The sequence below is a fragment of the Asterias amurensis genome, chromosome 7 (genome assembly GCF_032118995.1).
Source record: "Asterias amurensis chromosome 7, ASM3211899v1".
Lineage (NCBI taxonomy): Eukaryota > Metazoa > Echinodermata > Asteroidea > Forcipulatida > Asteriidae > Asterias > Asterias amurensis.
The window spans coordinates 20694143-20708952 of record NC_092654.1 but is presented as its reverse complement, the minus strand read 5'-3'; the positions used below and the strand labels follow the sequence as shown (position 1 = coordinate 20708952).

The 14810-nt window shown below is 35.9% G+C and overlaps 1 protein-coding gene across 1 annotated transcript in view; it reads left to right on the top strand.

Moving 5' to 3' along the window:
• LOC139939589 (uncharacterized) overlaps positions 1-14810 on the top strand; it is an 84564-nt gene that overhangs the window by 26878 nt on the left and 42876 nt on the right. Inside the window, exons 19-54 of the mRNA XM_071935601.1 lie at positions 183-218; positions 566-619; positions 2339-2377; positions 2497-2550; positions 2759-2794; positions 3143-3196; positions 3364-3486; positions 3874-3963; positions 4130-4165; positions 4504-4542; positions 4662-4715; positions 4934-4969; positions 5452-5505; positions 5675-5797; positions 6185-6274; positions 6441-6476; positions 6815-6853; positions 6973-7026; positions 7245-7280; positions 7765-7818; positions 7988-8110; positions 8499-8588; positions 8755-8790; positions 9129-9167; positions 9287-9340; positions 9559-9588; positions 10077-10130; positions 10300-10422; positions 10810-10899; positions 11066-11101; positions 11441-11479; positions 11599-11652; positions 11871-11906; positions 12113-12151; positions 12275-12328; positions 13175-13336. Coding sequence (XP_071791702.1) covers positions 183-218; positions 566-619; positions 2339-2377; positions 2497-2550; positions 2759-2794; positions 3143-3196; positions 3364-3486; positions 3874-3963; positions 4130-4165; positions 4504-4542; positions 4662-4715; positions 4934-4969; positions 5452-5505; positions 5675-5797; positions 6185-6274; positions 6441-6476; positions 6815-6853; positions 6973-7026; positions 7245-7280; positions 7765-7818; positions 7988-8110; positions 8499-8588; positions 8755-8790; positions 9129-9167; positions 9287-9340; positions 9559-9588; positions 10077-10130; positions 10300-10422; positions 10810-10899; positions 11066-11101; positions 11441-11479; positions 11599-11652; positions 11871-11906; positions 12113-12151; positions 12275-12328; positions 13175-13336 — 2196 coding nt within the window. The remainder of the gene's footprint in view (positions 1-182; positions 219-565; positions 620-2338; positions 2378-2496; positions 2551-2758; positions 2795-3142; positions 3197-3363; positions 3487-3873; positions 3964-4129; positions 4166-4503; positions 4543-4661; positions 4716-4933; positions 4970-5451; positions 5506-5674; positions 5798-6184; positions 6275-6440; positions 6477-6814; positions 6854-6972; positions 7027-7244; positions 7281-7764; positions 7819-7987; positions 8111-8498; positions 8589-8754; positions 8791-9128; positions 9168-9286; positions 9341-9558; positions 9589-10076; positions 10131-10299; positions 10423-10809; positions 10900-11065; positions 11102-11440; positions 11480-11598; positions 11653-11870; positions 11907-12112; positions 12152-12274; positions 12329-13174; positions 13337-14810) is intronic.

Here is a 14810-nt window from a genome sequence, read left to right as displayed (position 1 = left end):
GGAAGCATGGATCAATATGATCTGCCTTACCACTTTGCATCAACAAAACAAACCGAGCTTTTCATTTACGTCTTGTAAACAATTACTAAGGTATAACATCTAAAACTTCATTGTGTAAATTTGTTTTGTTTGCTAAAAGGCTTCGTCAGTATCTTAAGTTGTTTATTTCTCTCTCCAAACAGACCGTCCCAACAACAACAACGACAAGCCAAAGACAGGTGAGAATGACTGCTTTTGGTTTTGAATAATTAAAGTGAAAGGTGTGTCCAGACAAAGACAAGTTTGTAAAAGTGTTCTCAAACAAAAGAATAAGAAAACCAGAGATTTTCAAAAGTGTTAAAACAGTTTGGTTTGTTTCTTACAGAAATTCATTTTTTTAACAAAAGAGCAACAAGAAAATGCGAATTATTCCTGAAGTCCTTGCTTTTCAGTTATGGCGTCCACAGTAATATCAACCTGCATTGTTGAACCTTACGTTGTTATCGCTCTGTTTAATCACAATAATGTAGCCGTTTGTTATCTGTCCATCTTCTGTTTTGACTGAATTAATGATCTACTTTTGTAGAAACTGATGTTCAGCCGCCGTCAGATGAAACCGATACTCCAAGTGAAAATCAAGGTTAGATCTTTTTATTTCTTGACATATATGCCCTTTTCGAAACGACGGCTTCGGCCGTGGATTCGGCTTGAGGCTTCATTCTCTCGTCTGAAACCCTGGGCGCGTATACGCAAAGCAGTACAATAAAAAAATAAAAAATAAAGCACGCGCAATTTTGTCAAAACGACAACCTAGCCTGAGCCAAATCAAAATCCAAATCCAGTCGTTACGAAAAGGTTTTTATTGAGACTCCTCCAGACCTTATGCGGTGACGTCATCCCGCCGCCATCTTAGAGGTGACACGGTGACGATCACAATCGAAACGCATAGGTTTGTACGCGCGGCGCAGAGGATAGGCCAACAGTGAACAACCTACTTTTGACATGACGTCATGTGCATAAGGTCTAAGTGCGAAAAGCACGTTTTGCACTGTTTTGCATCTATACAACGAATAACAAACGAAACATCAAGCAGAATTCTATATTGTAATCGAGACTCCACGATTTTATAGTATAAACATTATTTATTGAATGATGCATGAGTGGTGAAACTTGCTTACTCAAGCTCTGATGCTTCTGTTCAGCAGAGTGTGGGTTCGAATCCCGGTCCCTGAGCAAGACACTTAACTATAATTGCTTCTCTCCACCCAGGGGTAAATGGGTACCTGTGAGGGCAGTGATGGTTTCTGTGATTGATTTAGCCGAGTAGCGCATAATAATGTTGCACAGGCTGCATACTCGGGGAGCTGAGATGGTTTAAGGAATGATTTAAGGCCCAGTGACCAGGGTAACAATGTGAAGCGCTTCGGGACGCCCTCCGGGTGTGAAAAGCGCTGTATAAAAACGGGTTATTCTTATAGGTTTTCTCGGTCAATTTCGGAAAATGAGCAGCCAATTTAACCATCAAGCTAATCTATTTCGCTCGAAATCGAATGCTACTGAAAAAGGTCATTCAATTTGGTTTATGATCAGTCAAATGTAATGTTGCGTCATTCGATTTAACAAAATAATCATTCAATTTAGCAATTCATCAAAGCAGCATTCAAATTCGCAGACGCTTCTTGAGGTGTGTGTGACACGAAAAAGAATAGTGATACGCTAAATTGAGCAGAGTGCTAAAGGAATTTGTCTTGACTCAAAACGAAATTGAATGGCCACATTCTGAATTTGAAACGCAGTAACAACCGGAGAGGCAAAACAGCTTTAAATCGAACGCATGGAAATGAAATTGACTGCTAAGTTCCGAATTTGACCGAGAAAACCTATATTATTATTATTATTAGTGTTATTTTTATTATTTTTGTTATTATTATCATTATCATTATCATTATCATTATCATTATCATTATCATTATCATTATCATTATCATTATCATTATCATTATCATTATCATTATCATTATCATTATCATTATCATAATCATAGTCATTGTCATTGTCATTGTCATTGTCATTGTCATTGTCATTGTCATTGTCATTGTCATTGTCATTGTCATTGTCATTGTCATTATCATTATCATTATCATTATCATTATCATTATCATTATCATTATCATTATCATTATTGATATTTCTGACAAACAGTGCATCAAGAATAATTAAATTCTTGCCTTTTAAGCATCTTGCTTTTCAAATAAATGTACATGAACAATTTCGAAAAGTTTTGTAATGTTTATTTTGCATCAGGCAATTACTTTAGTAAAGTTATTTTGTTTCATCAAATCATATTGTCTTGTTGCAGGGGAGTCTTCTGAAGAGGATCCAGAGATATCAGTAGGAGGTAAGACAATGATGTATCACATTAATGTGTTTTAACTCATGACATCAACTGTTATCACAATATACATTTGTCACCTTTTCGCCTTCTATTTTGACTGAATTTTTTATCTCCTTTTGTAGAAACTGATGTTCAACCGCCGTCAGATAAACCCGCCACTCCAAGGCCAAGAAAAGGTAAGATAATTGTTTTGGTGAAATGGAAACATGGATAAATATGATCTGCCTTACCACTTTGCATCAACAAAACAAACCGAGCTTTTCATTTACGTCTTGTAAACAATTACTAAGGTATAACATCTAAAACTTTATTGTGTAAATTTGTTTGTTTTTTGCTAAAAGGCTTCGTCAGTATCTTAAGTTGTTTATTTCTCTCTCCAAACAGACCGTCCCAACAACAACAACGACAAGCCGAAGACAGGTGAGAATGACTGCTTTTGGTTTTGAATACTTAAAGTGAAAGGTGTGTCCAGACAAAGACAAGTTGGTAAAAGTGTTCTCAAACAAAAGAATAGGAAAACCAGAGATTTTCAAAAGTGTGGAGACAGTTTGTTTTTGTTTCTTACAGAATTTCATTTTTTTAACAAAAGAGCAACAAGAAAATGCGAATTATTCCTGAAGTCCTTGCTTTTCAGTCATGGCGTCCACAGTAATATCAACCTGCATTGTTGAACCTTACATTGTTATCACTTTGTTTAATCACAATAATGTAGACGTTTGTCATATTTTCATCTTCTATTTTGACCGAATTAATGATCTCCTTTTGTAGAAACTGATGTTCAGCCGCCGTCAGATAAAACCGATACTCCAAGTGGAAATCAGGGTGAGATCATTGTTTTATTGAACCTCCTCCATAAGTGCGACGCTAGTTTTGCAGTGTTTTGCATCTATCAGTCTGTGTATCAATCACCCTTAAAAGCTTCAAGCGTTGTAAGAAGCTGTCTATTTTGCTTTCTGTGTTTTTGATATCTTTTTTGTTTCACTCTTCAGCCGTGTGTCCCAAAGTCCCTGAAGGTGTTTTCGGAATCTGTTCGGAGGAGTGTGGAGCCGATAAGAAGTGTGACGATGGTCAGCTGTGTTGCTCTAATGGCTGTGGTCACGTGTGTAAAAAGGGTAAATTAATCCGTTGCTGGGTTATGTATAGGAGTCATATGAGAGGAATGATAGTCACTGTAGATTTAATGATAGCTGAGAAAAAAGACAGAAAACATAATACAAGATGAACACATTTTTGTATAAATTGCTTATAAATGACCACCATGAACAGCGGAACATTTTGAACCTTCCTATATTGTGATCGATTAGTTAAGACATTTGTTTCCATGCACGCTGTTTTTCTCCCCTTTGATTGTTTTGTTTGTGTAACTAATGAATACCTTGTTTAGTCAACACAGTTGTAAACCTCTACAGAATTGTACCACACAATGTCTCAAGATCCTACATCATGCGATATATTTTGTTCTTGGTTGAAACCTGAATATTATTTTTGTTCTTCTTTAGGCTGTTCTCCAGTGCGTTGTAGAAGGTATTGTCCCTTTGGTTGGGCCACTGATGAGGACGGATGTGACATGTGTAAATGCAAGCGAAAAGGTAACAAACACACTAAAACTGTTAACAAATGCACTATTGCTTATAAAAACAGCCTCTGGTTTCATGTACGTATGGTTTACTGTTTGAGGTAAATGCGTCGAGATAAAAATGTTGAGATTGATAAGACGGTTTCGACAAACGTGTACCTTTTTCTTTCTTCGAACAGGTGGTTCCAAGGGCAAGAAAGAGAACCCGAGGAGAGGTGAGAATGACTGGCCTTGTTTATGAATAACTATAGTGGACAGTGAAATAAGATAAACTAAAATATAGTACATGATGGGCAAGGGCGTTTCACCCTAAAGAATATAAATAAACCATAGTGTAATTTAACTGTTGAAACATTTGTTTTATTTGTGTCAGAATTTGATATTTCTGACAAACAGTGCAACAAGAATAATTAAATTCTTGCCTTTTAAGCGTCTTGCTTTTCAAATAAATGTACATGAACAATTTCGAAAAGTTTTGTGATGTTTATTTTGCATCAGGCAATTACTTTAGTAAAGTTATTTTGTTTCATCAAATCATATTGTCTTGTTTCAGGGGAATCTTCTGAAGAGGATCCAGAGATATCAGTGGGAGGTAAGACAATGATGAATCACATTAATGTGTTTTAACTCATGACATCAACTGTTATCACAATATACATTTGTCACCTTTTCGCCTTCTATTTTGACTGAATTTTTTACCTCCTTTTGTAGAAACTGATGTTCCACCGCCGTCAGATAAACCCGACACTCCAAAGCCAAGAAAAGGTAAGATAATTGTTTTGGTGAAATGGAAACATGGATAAATATGATCTGCCTTACCACTTTGCATCAACAAAACAAACCGAGCTTTTCATTTACGTCTTGTAAATAATTACTGTGGTATAACATAATGAGGTAAAGCTTTAAGTGTGAAACTTGTTCTATATTTTGCTAAAAGGCCTTCGTCATTATCTCAAGTTTGTTAAATCTCTCTCTCTAAACAGACCGTCCTAACAACAACAACAACAAGCCAAAGAAAGGTGAGAGTGACTGCATTTGTTTTTGAATAATTACAGTGAAAATTGTGTCTTGACAAATACTAGACAAGTTGGTAAAAGTGTTTCTCGCAAAAAAAACCCAGAAAACCAGAGATTAACAAAACCATTGATTTAATTTGTTCGATTGTTATTAAAGACTGCATATTATCGGCAACAGAGCAACCAGAAATTGAAATCAACCCTTTTAAAAGTTTTGTTTTTTAGTTGAACGCGTCCACAGTTATCAACTTAACACTGTTCAACAATACTTTGTGTATTATCATACCCGCATGTTAATCCGGAGGTCGTTGGTTCGAATCCCACTCTAGTCAATTCTTTGTTCAACCCCAAAAATCATTTCAAAATTTACCGAGTCAGTTTCCCTTGTGGTTTATATTGATATCATTCTGTTTAATCACAAGAATTTAGATGTTTGTCATCTTTTCATCTTCTATTTTGACTGAATTAATGATCTCCTTTTGTAGAAACTGATGTTCAGCCGCCGTCAGATGAAACCGATACTCCAAGTGGAAATCAGGGTGAGATCATTGTTTTATTGAACCTCCTCCATAAGTGCGACGCTAGTTTTGCAGTGTTTTGCATCTATCCCAGTATGTGTATCCTTCACCCTTAAAAGCTTCAAGCGTTGTAAGAAGCTGTCTATTTTGCTTTCTGTGTTTTTGATTTCTTGTTTGTTTCACTCTCCAGCCGTGTGTCCCAAAGTCCCTGAAGGTGTTTTCGGAATCTGTTCGGAGGAGTGTGGAGCCGATAAGAAGTGTGACGATGGTCAGCTGTGTTGCTCTAATGGCTGTGGTCACGTGTGTAAAAAGGGTAAATTAATCCGTTGCTGGGTTATGTATAGGAGTCATATGAGAGGAATGATAGTCACTGTAGATTTAATGATAGCTAAAAAAAAAGACAGAAAACATTATACAAGATGAACACATTTTTGTATAAATTGCTTATAAATGACCACCATGAACAGCGGAACATTTTGAACCTTCCTATATTGTGATCGATTAGTTAAGACATTTGTTTCCATGCACGCTGTTTTTCTCCCCTTTGATTGTTTTGTTTGTGTAACTAATGAATACCTTGTTTAGTCAACACAGTTGTAAACCTCTACATAATTGTACCACGCAATGTATCAAGATCCTACATCATGCGATATATTTTGTTCTTGGTTGAAACCTGAACATTATTTTTGTTCTTCTTTAGGCTGTTCTCCAGTGCGTTGTAGAAGGTATTGTCCCTTTGGTTGGGCCACTGATGAGGACGGATGTGACATGTGTGAATGCAAGCGAAAAGGTAACAAACACACTAAAACTGTTAACAAATGCACTATTGCTTATAAAAACAGCCTCTGGTTTCATGTACGTATGGTTTACTGTTTGAGGTAAATGCGTGGAGATAAAAATGTTGAGATTGATAAGACGGTTTCGACAAACGTGTACCTTTTTCTTTCTTCGAACAGGTGGTTCCAAGGGCAAGAAAGAGAACCCGAGGAGAGGTGAGAATGACTGGCCTTGTTTATGAATAATTATAGTGGACAGTGAAATAAGATAAACTAAAATATAGTACATGATGGGCAAGGGCGTTTCACCCTAAAGAATATAAATAAACCATAGTGTAATTTAACTGTTGAAACATTTGTTTTATTTGTGTCAGAATTTGATATTTCTGACAAACAGTGCAACAAGAATAATTAAATTCTTGCCTTTTAAGCGTCTTGCTTTTCAAATAAATGTACATGAACAATTTCGAAAAGTTTTGTGATGTTTATTTTGCATCAGGCAATTACTTTAGTAAAGTTATTTTGTTTCATCAAATCATATTGTCTTGTTTCAGGGGAATCTTCTGAAGAGGATCCAGAGATATCAGTGGGAGGTAAGACAATGATGAATCACATTAATGTGTTTTAACTCATGACATCAACTGTTATCACAATATACATTTGTCACCTTTTCGCCTTCTATTTTGACTGAATTTTTTATCTCCTTTTGTAGAAACTGATGTTCAACCGCCGTCAGATAAACCCGACACTCCAAGGCCAAGAAAAGGTAAGATAATTGTTTTGGTGAAATGGAAACATGGATAAATATGATCTGCCTTACCACTTTGCATCAACAAAACAAACCGAGCTTTTCATTTACGTCTTGTAAATAATTACTGTGGTATAACATAATGAGGTAAAACTTTAAGTGTGAAACTTGTTCTATATTTTGCTAAAAGGCCTTCGTCATTATCTCAAGTTTGTTAAATCTCTCTCTCTAAACAGACCGTCCTAACAACAACAACAACAAGCCAAAGAAAGGTGAGAGTGACTGCATTTGTTTTTGAATAATTACAGTGAAAATTGTGTCTTGACAAATACTAGACAAGTTGGTAAAAGTGTTTCTCGCAAAAAAACCCCCCAGAAAACCAGAGATTAACAAAACCATTGATTTAATTTGTTCGATTTTTATTACAGACTGCATATTATCGGCAACAGAGCAACCAGAAATTGAAATCAACCCTTTTAAAAGTTTTGTTTTTTAGTTGAACGCGTCCACAGTTATCAACTTAACACTGTTCAACAATACTTTGTGTTTTATCATACCCGCATGTTAATCCGGAGGTCGTTGGTTCGAATCCCACTCTAGTCAATTCTTTGTTCAACCCCAAAAATCATTTCAAAATTTACCGAGTCAGTTTCCCTTGTGGTTTATATTGATATCATTCTGTTTAATCACAATAATTTAGATTTTTGTCATCTTTTCATCTTCTATTTTGACTGAATTAATGATCTCCTTTTGTAGAAACTGATGTTCAGCCGCCGTCAGATGAAACCGATACTCCAAGTGGAAATCAGGGTGAGATCATTGTTTTATTGAACCTCCTCCATAAGTGCGACGCTAGTTTTGCAGTGTTTTGCATCTATCCCAGTATGTGTATCCTTCACCCTTAAAAGCTTCAAGCGTTGTAAGAAGCTGTCTATTTTGCTTTCTGTGTTTTTGATTTCTTGTTTGTTTCACTCTCCAGCCGTGTGTCCCGAAGTCCCTGAAGGTGTTTTCGGAATCTGTTCGGAGGAGTGTGGAGCCGATAAGAAGTGTGACGATGGTCAGCTGTGTTGCTCTAATGGCTGTGGTCACGTGTGTAAAAAGGGTAAATTAATCCGTTGCTGGGTTATGTATAGGAGTCATATGAGAGGAATGATAGTCACTGGAGACTTAATGATAGCTGAGCAAAAAAAAGAAAACATAATATTCAAGATGAACAAATGTTTGTATAAATTGCTTATAGTTGGCCACCATGAACAGCGGAACATTTCGAACCTTCCTTTAATGTGATCGATTAGTTAAGACATTTGTTTCCATGCACGCTGTTTTTCTCCCCTTTGATTGTTTTGTTTGTGTAACTAATGAATACCTTGTTTAGTCAACACAGTTGTAAACCTCTACAGAATTGTACCACACAATGTCTCAAGATCCTACATCATGCGATATATTTTGTTCTTGGTTGAAACCTGAATATTATTTTTGTTCTTCTTTAGGCTGTTCTCCAGTGCGTTGTAGAAGGTATTGTCCCTTTGGTTGGGCCACTGATGAGGACGGATGTGACATGTGTAAATGCAAGCGAAAAGGTAACAAACACACTAAAACTGTTAACAAATGCACTATTACTTATAAAAACAGCCTCTGGTTTCATGTACGTATGGTTTACTGTTTGAGGTAAATGCATCGAGATAAAAATGTTGAGATTGATAAGACGGTTTCGACAAACGTGTACCTTTTTCTTTCTTCGAACAGGTGGTTCCAAGGGCAAGAAAGAGAACCCGAGGAGAGGTGAGAATGACTGGCCTTGTTTATGAATAATTATAGTGGACAGTGAAATAAGATAAACTCAAATATAGTACATGATGGGCAAGGGCGTTTCACCCTAAAGAATATAAATAAACCATAGTGTAATTTAACTGTTGAAAAATTTGTTTTATTTGTGTCAGAATTTGATATTTCTGACAAACAGTGCAACAAGAATAATTAAATTCTTGCCTTTTAAGCGTCTTGCTTTTCAAATAAATGTACATGAACAATTTCGAAAAGTTTTGTGATGTTTATTTTGCATCAGGCAATTACTTTAGTAAAGTTATTTTGTTTCATCAAATCATATTGTCTTGTTGCAGGGGAATCTTCTGAAGAGGATCCAGAGATATCAGTGGGAGGTAAGACAATGATGAATCACATTAATGTGTTTTAACTCATGACATCAACTGTTATCACAATATACATTTGTCACCTTTTCGCCTTCTATTTTGACTGAATTTTTTATCTCCTTTTGTAGAAACTGATGTTCAACCGCCGTCAGATAAACCCGACACTCCAAGGCCAAGAAAAGGTAAGATAATTGTTTTGGCGAAATGGAAACATGGATAAATATGATCTGCCTTACCACTTTGCATCAACAAAACAAGCCGAGCTTTTCATTTACGTCTTGTAAATAATTACTGTGGTATAACATAATGAGGTAAAACTTTAAGTGTGAAACTTGTGCTATATTTTGCTAAAAGGCCTTCGTCATTATCTCAAGTTTGTTAAATCTCTCTCTCTAAACAGACCGTCCTAACAACAACAAGCCGAAGAAAGGTGAGAATGAGTGTATTTGTTTTTGAATAATTACAGTGAAAATTGTGTCTTGACAAATACTAGACAAGTTGGTAAAAGTGTTTCTCACAAAAAAAAAAAAAAATCAGAAAACCAGAGATTAACAAAACCATTGATTTAATTTGTTCGATTTTTTTTACAGACTGCATATTATCGGCAACAGAGCAACCAGAAATTGAAATCAACCCTTTTAAAAGTTTTGTTTTTTAGTTGAACGCGTCCACAGTTATCAACTTAACAGTGTTCAACAATACTTTGTGTATTATCATACCCGCACGTTAATCCGGAGGTCGTTGGTTCGAATCCCACTCTAGTCAATTCTTTGTTCAACCCCAAAAATCATTTCAAAATTTACCGAGTCAGTTTCCCTTGTGGTTTATATTGATATCATTCTGTTTAATCACAATAATTTAGATGTTTGTCATCTTTTCATCTTCTATTTTGACTGAATTAATGATCTCCTTTTGTAGAAACTGATGTTCAGCCGCCGTCAGATGAAACCGATACTCTAAGTGGAAATCTGGGTGAGATCATTGTTTTATTGAACCTCCTCCATAAATGCGACGCTAGTTTTGCAGTGTTTTGCATCTATCCCAGTATGTGTATCCTTCACCCTTAAAAGCTTCAAGCGTTGTAAGAAGCTGTCTATTTTGCTTTCTGTGTTTTTGATTTCTTGTTTGTTTCACTCTTCAGCCGTGTGTCCCAAAGTCCCTGAAGGTGTTTTCGGAATCTGTTCGGAGGAGTGTGGAGCCGATAAGAAGTGTGACGATGGTCAGCTGTGTTGCTCTAATGGCTGTGGTCACGTGTGTAAAAAGGGTAAATTAATCCGTTGCTGGGTTATGTATAGGAGTCATATGAGAGGAATGATAGTCACTGTAGATTTAATGATAGCTAAAAAAAAAGACAGAAAACATTATACAAGATGAACACATTTTTGTATAAATTGCTTATAAATGACCACCATGAACAGCGGAACATTTTGAACCTTCCTATATTGTGATCGATTAGTTAAGACATTTGTTTCCATGCACGCTGTTTTTCTCCCCTTTGATTGTTTTGTTTGTGTAACTAATGAATACCTTGTTTAGTCAACACAGTTGTAAACCTCTACATAATTGTACCACGCAATGTATCAAGATCCTACATCATGCGATATATTTTGTTCTTGGTTGAAACCTGAACATTATTTTTGTTCTTCTTTAGGCTGTTCTCAAGTGCGTTGTAGAAGGTATTGTCCCTTTGGTTGGGCCACTGATGAGGACGGATGTGACATGTGTGAATGCAAGCGAAAAGGTAACAGACACACTAAAACTGTTAACAAATGCACTATCACTTATAAAAACAGACTCTGGTTTCATGTACGTATGGTTTACTGTTTGAGGTAAATGCGTCGAGATAAAAATGTTGAGATTGATAAGACGGTTTCGACAAACGTGTAGCTTTTTCTTTCTTCGAACAGGTGGTTCCAAGGGCAAGAAAGAGAACCCGAGGAGAGGTGAGAATGACTGGCCTTGTTTATGAATAATTATCGTGTACAATGAAATAAGATAAACTAAAATAGAGTACGTGATGGGCAAGGACGTTTCACCCTAAAGAATATAAACAAACCATAGTGTAATTTAACTGTTGAAACAATTGTTTTATTTGTGTCAGAATTTGATATTTTTGACAAACAGTGCGACAAGAATAATTAAATTCTCGCCTTTTAAGCGTCTTGCTTTTCAAATAAATGTACATGAACAATTTCGAAAAGTTTTGTAATGTTTATTTTGCATCAGGCAATTAACTTTAGTAAAGTTATTTTGTTTCATCAAATCATACTGTCTTGTTGCAGGGGAATCTTCTGAAGAGGATCCAGAGATATCAGTAGGAGGTAAGACCATGATGAATCACATTAATGTGTTTTAACTCATGACATCAACTGTTATCTCAATATACATTTGTCATCCTTTCGCCTTCTATTTTGACTTAATTATTTATCTCCTTTTGTAGAAACTGATGTTCAACCGCCGTCAGATAAACCCGACACTCCAAGGCCAAGAAAAGGTAAGATAATTGTTTTGGTGAAATGGAAACATGAATAAATATGATCTGCCTTACCACTTTGCATCAACAAAACAAACCGAGCTTTTCATTTACGTCTTGTAAACAATTATTTTGGTAGAACATAATGAAGTAAAACGTTAAGTGTGAAACTTGTTCTGTATTTTGCTAAAAAGCCTTCGTCATTATCTCAAGTTTGTTAAATCTCTCTCTCCAAACAGACCGTCCTAACAACAACAACAACAAGCCAAAGAAAGGTGAGAGTGACTGCATTTGTTTTTGAATAATTAAAGTGAAACATGTGTCTTGACAAATACTTTGAGAAAATCAGAAAAAACACCGTTTAACCTTCTTTTCTGTTTTATCACTCTCTGCTAAAAGTTCGTAATGTTTTTTTTTTCGCATCAGGCAGTTACTTTAGTAAAGTCATGTTGTTTTATCAAATGATATTGTTATGTTGCAGGGGAATCTTCTAAAGAGGATCCAGAGATATCAGTAGGAGGTAAGACAATGATAAATCACATTAATGTTTTTTAACTCATTAAGTCAACTGTTGTTTTAAAAGACTTTTTTGACCTTTAAACAATTTATTTTGACTGAATTGATTAATTATCTCCTTTTGTAGAAACTGATGTTCAACCTTCGTCAGATGATCCGTCTGTTCCTAGAGGAAACCAAGGTTAGCTCTCTGTATTTATTACCAACGTTGTATTGTACCTCGTTGACACTATTATTGCGGTACACGTTTTTCAAGGTTAATCAAGAGCAGTGGGTAGCAAACAAAACTACAAAATAGTTGTTTTATTTATCGACTTCGATTTTTTTTATGACAAAAACACTAGACATAGATTCTAACTTTGTTTGGTAATTAAATTGCTAAGGTGAAGTGCACATGCATTTTAGACGTCGATATTGGTCATTCAACATTAACTTGTATTTGTACAATGAATGTCGACCTCGCTTTTTCTTTGTTCAAAATTTATTGCATTTCGATTGGAAATTTTAATCTTTTTTATTGAGGTGTAGGGGCATTAGCCGAACACCCATTGTTATTGTTACAATTTTTCTTTTCGTTTGACTTATGATTATTTTGTTAAATCGAATGACGCAACATAACTTTTGACTAATCATAACATGAAATCGATTGACCCTTTTCAGTAGCATTCGATTTCATGCGAAATAGAATAGGCTGGTGGTTAAACTGGCTGCTCATTTTCCGAAATTGACCGAGAAAACCTATATTTAGATGTTAAAGCCCACGTACGTATTAATTAATGTCACCGTGACTTCACGAACATCATGTGCGGTCACCTTAAAGGTGCAATTTCAAATGGTATATATTGACACGAAACATATGCAAGATGAAGCTTGAATTTTGCATGTATTCAAGACTTCGTGTTTTACTTCAAAAATTTAAAACGCCATTATAAAGGAATATTCAGTTTTGTTGGGGGGTTTGATTAGATTTGTTTTTGTTTATTCAATTCGATTTGTTAAATTCGATTTCATTTGGTATCTTATTTAGATGAAGATGAAGGGGAGACTTTTACAACTTCAGGAGATTCTTCACAGGAGATCAAGAGGACTTTGGATAAGAAAGTAATCAGTGTATTCGAAATATCTCCATTCGACGATAAGGTATCAAAGGAGTTCCAAATCGGTTGTGAAGTCGGCGATTTTAAACTGGGTGAGGTTTTTAAATTGCAACGTCATTTCAAGGCACTGGACACCTTTGGTTATTGATAAAGACCAGTAGCTTCACTTGGTGTATCTCAACATTATGCATAAAATAACAAAACTCAGTTTGTCATAGCCTTGCTGAAGGCAGTCGCATTAATTAGTCACTCCGGAAAGACGCCGCTGTGAACCCAACCGTGTACACTGTGCGTAGTGTGTGTGCAACTACTGTGAACAAGTCATCCGCATTCGTACCACTTCGGAACGGCCTCCGCATGCGGCTAGTGTACGGGGAGCGTCGTGTCATGCGATGTGGTTACACACACTACGCACAGTGTATACGGGTAGGTTTTTACAGCGGCGGTCTTTTTCGGAGTGAACAATTCAACTGCTCTGAGCAAGGCTAAGTTTGTCATCGAATTTGCAAGGGAGTAATGTAAGAAAACACGTCCCTTGTTGCTTTACCATCACGTGTGCTTTCAGATGCTTGAATTCGAGACCTCAGCTGAGGTAAATTCATTCTCAAAAACTACGTTTCTTCACAGGGGCCGTTTCTCACATTATTTTATAATTACCAAAGTTCTGTTACTAACAAATATTTTGAGTAAGTACCAAAAATGTCCAGTGCCTTTTAAGTGATAATGATAACGTAACTATGATCAAATTCATTTAACGACTGATTTCAGTGTAGTCAAAATACAAAGTATAGAAGAATATTATCAAAGTCTTATATAGCGCAGGGATTTACAGACAAGGAACTCAATGCGCTTAATATACGTATTTTATTTACAGAAGTTAATGATGTAATGAATTCTGAGACCCAATTATGCAGCACCAGGAACACCGGGGCGAACCCCTTCTATTAGCATTTCATGCCCTGGGTTATCTTAAAGGATTTGGGTACTTTTTGTAACACAAAACACTATGTCCACAGAATTACATTAAACTTACAACGTTTGAAGATAATGATCGTGGAAAGCGTACCTTAAAATATTAGTTGCTGAGGTTCTGTATTTTTTGAGAAATGAGTAAAACAATGTCATAAAATTACGTTTTTAAATGCTAAAATAACTTTCTGATACGAAAATGATTTTCTTGACACTGTTTTACTCATTTCCCAATAAACTATAGCACCTCAGCAAGTAATATTTTCAGGGAAGCTTTCCTCTATCATTATCTTCAAACTGTGCAACTTTAGTGTAAATCTGTAGACATTGTGTGGACTGTTCCATTTCACGAGTCGAAGCCGAGTGAAATGGAACATTCAAAATTTGACCGAGCGATAATATCCTTCCATTCCACAAATTAAAGCCACTCAATATTTGTTTTATATAACAGACATTATAGATCCTTGCCTTTTGATGTATTTTAAAAGTACAACATTATGAAAAATCACACAAATTACTGGCTCGGAGCAAATCATATAGCGTCGCGTAGCGGCAACAATGCACAAACTTAATAGCAACCGGATCACAACCTTTTGC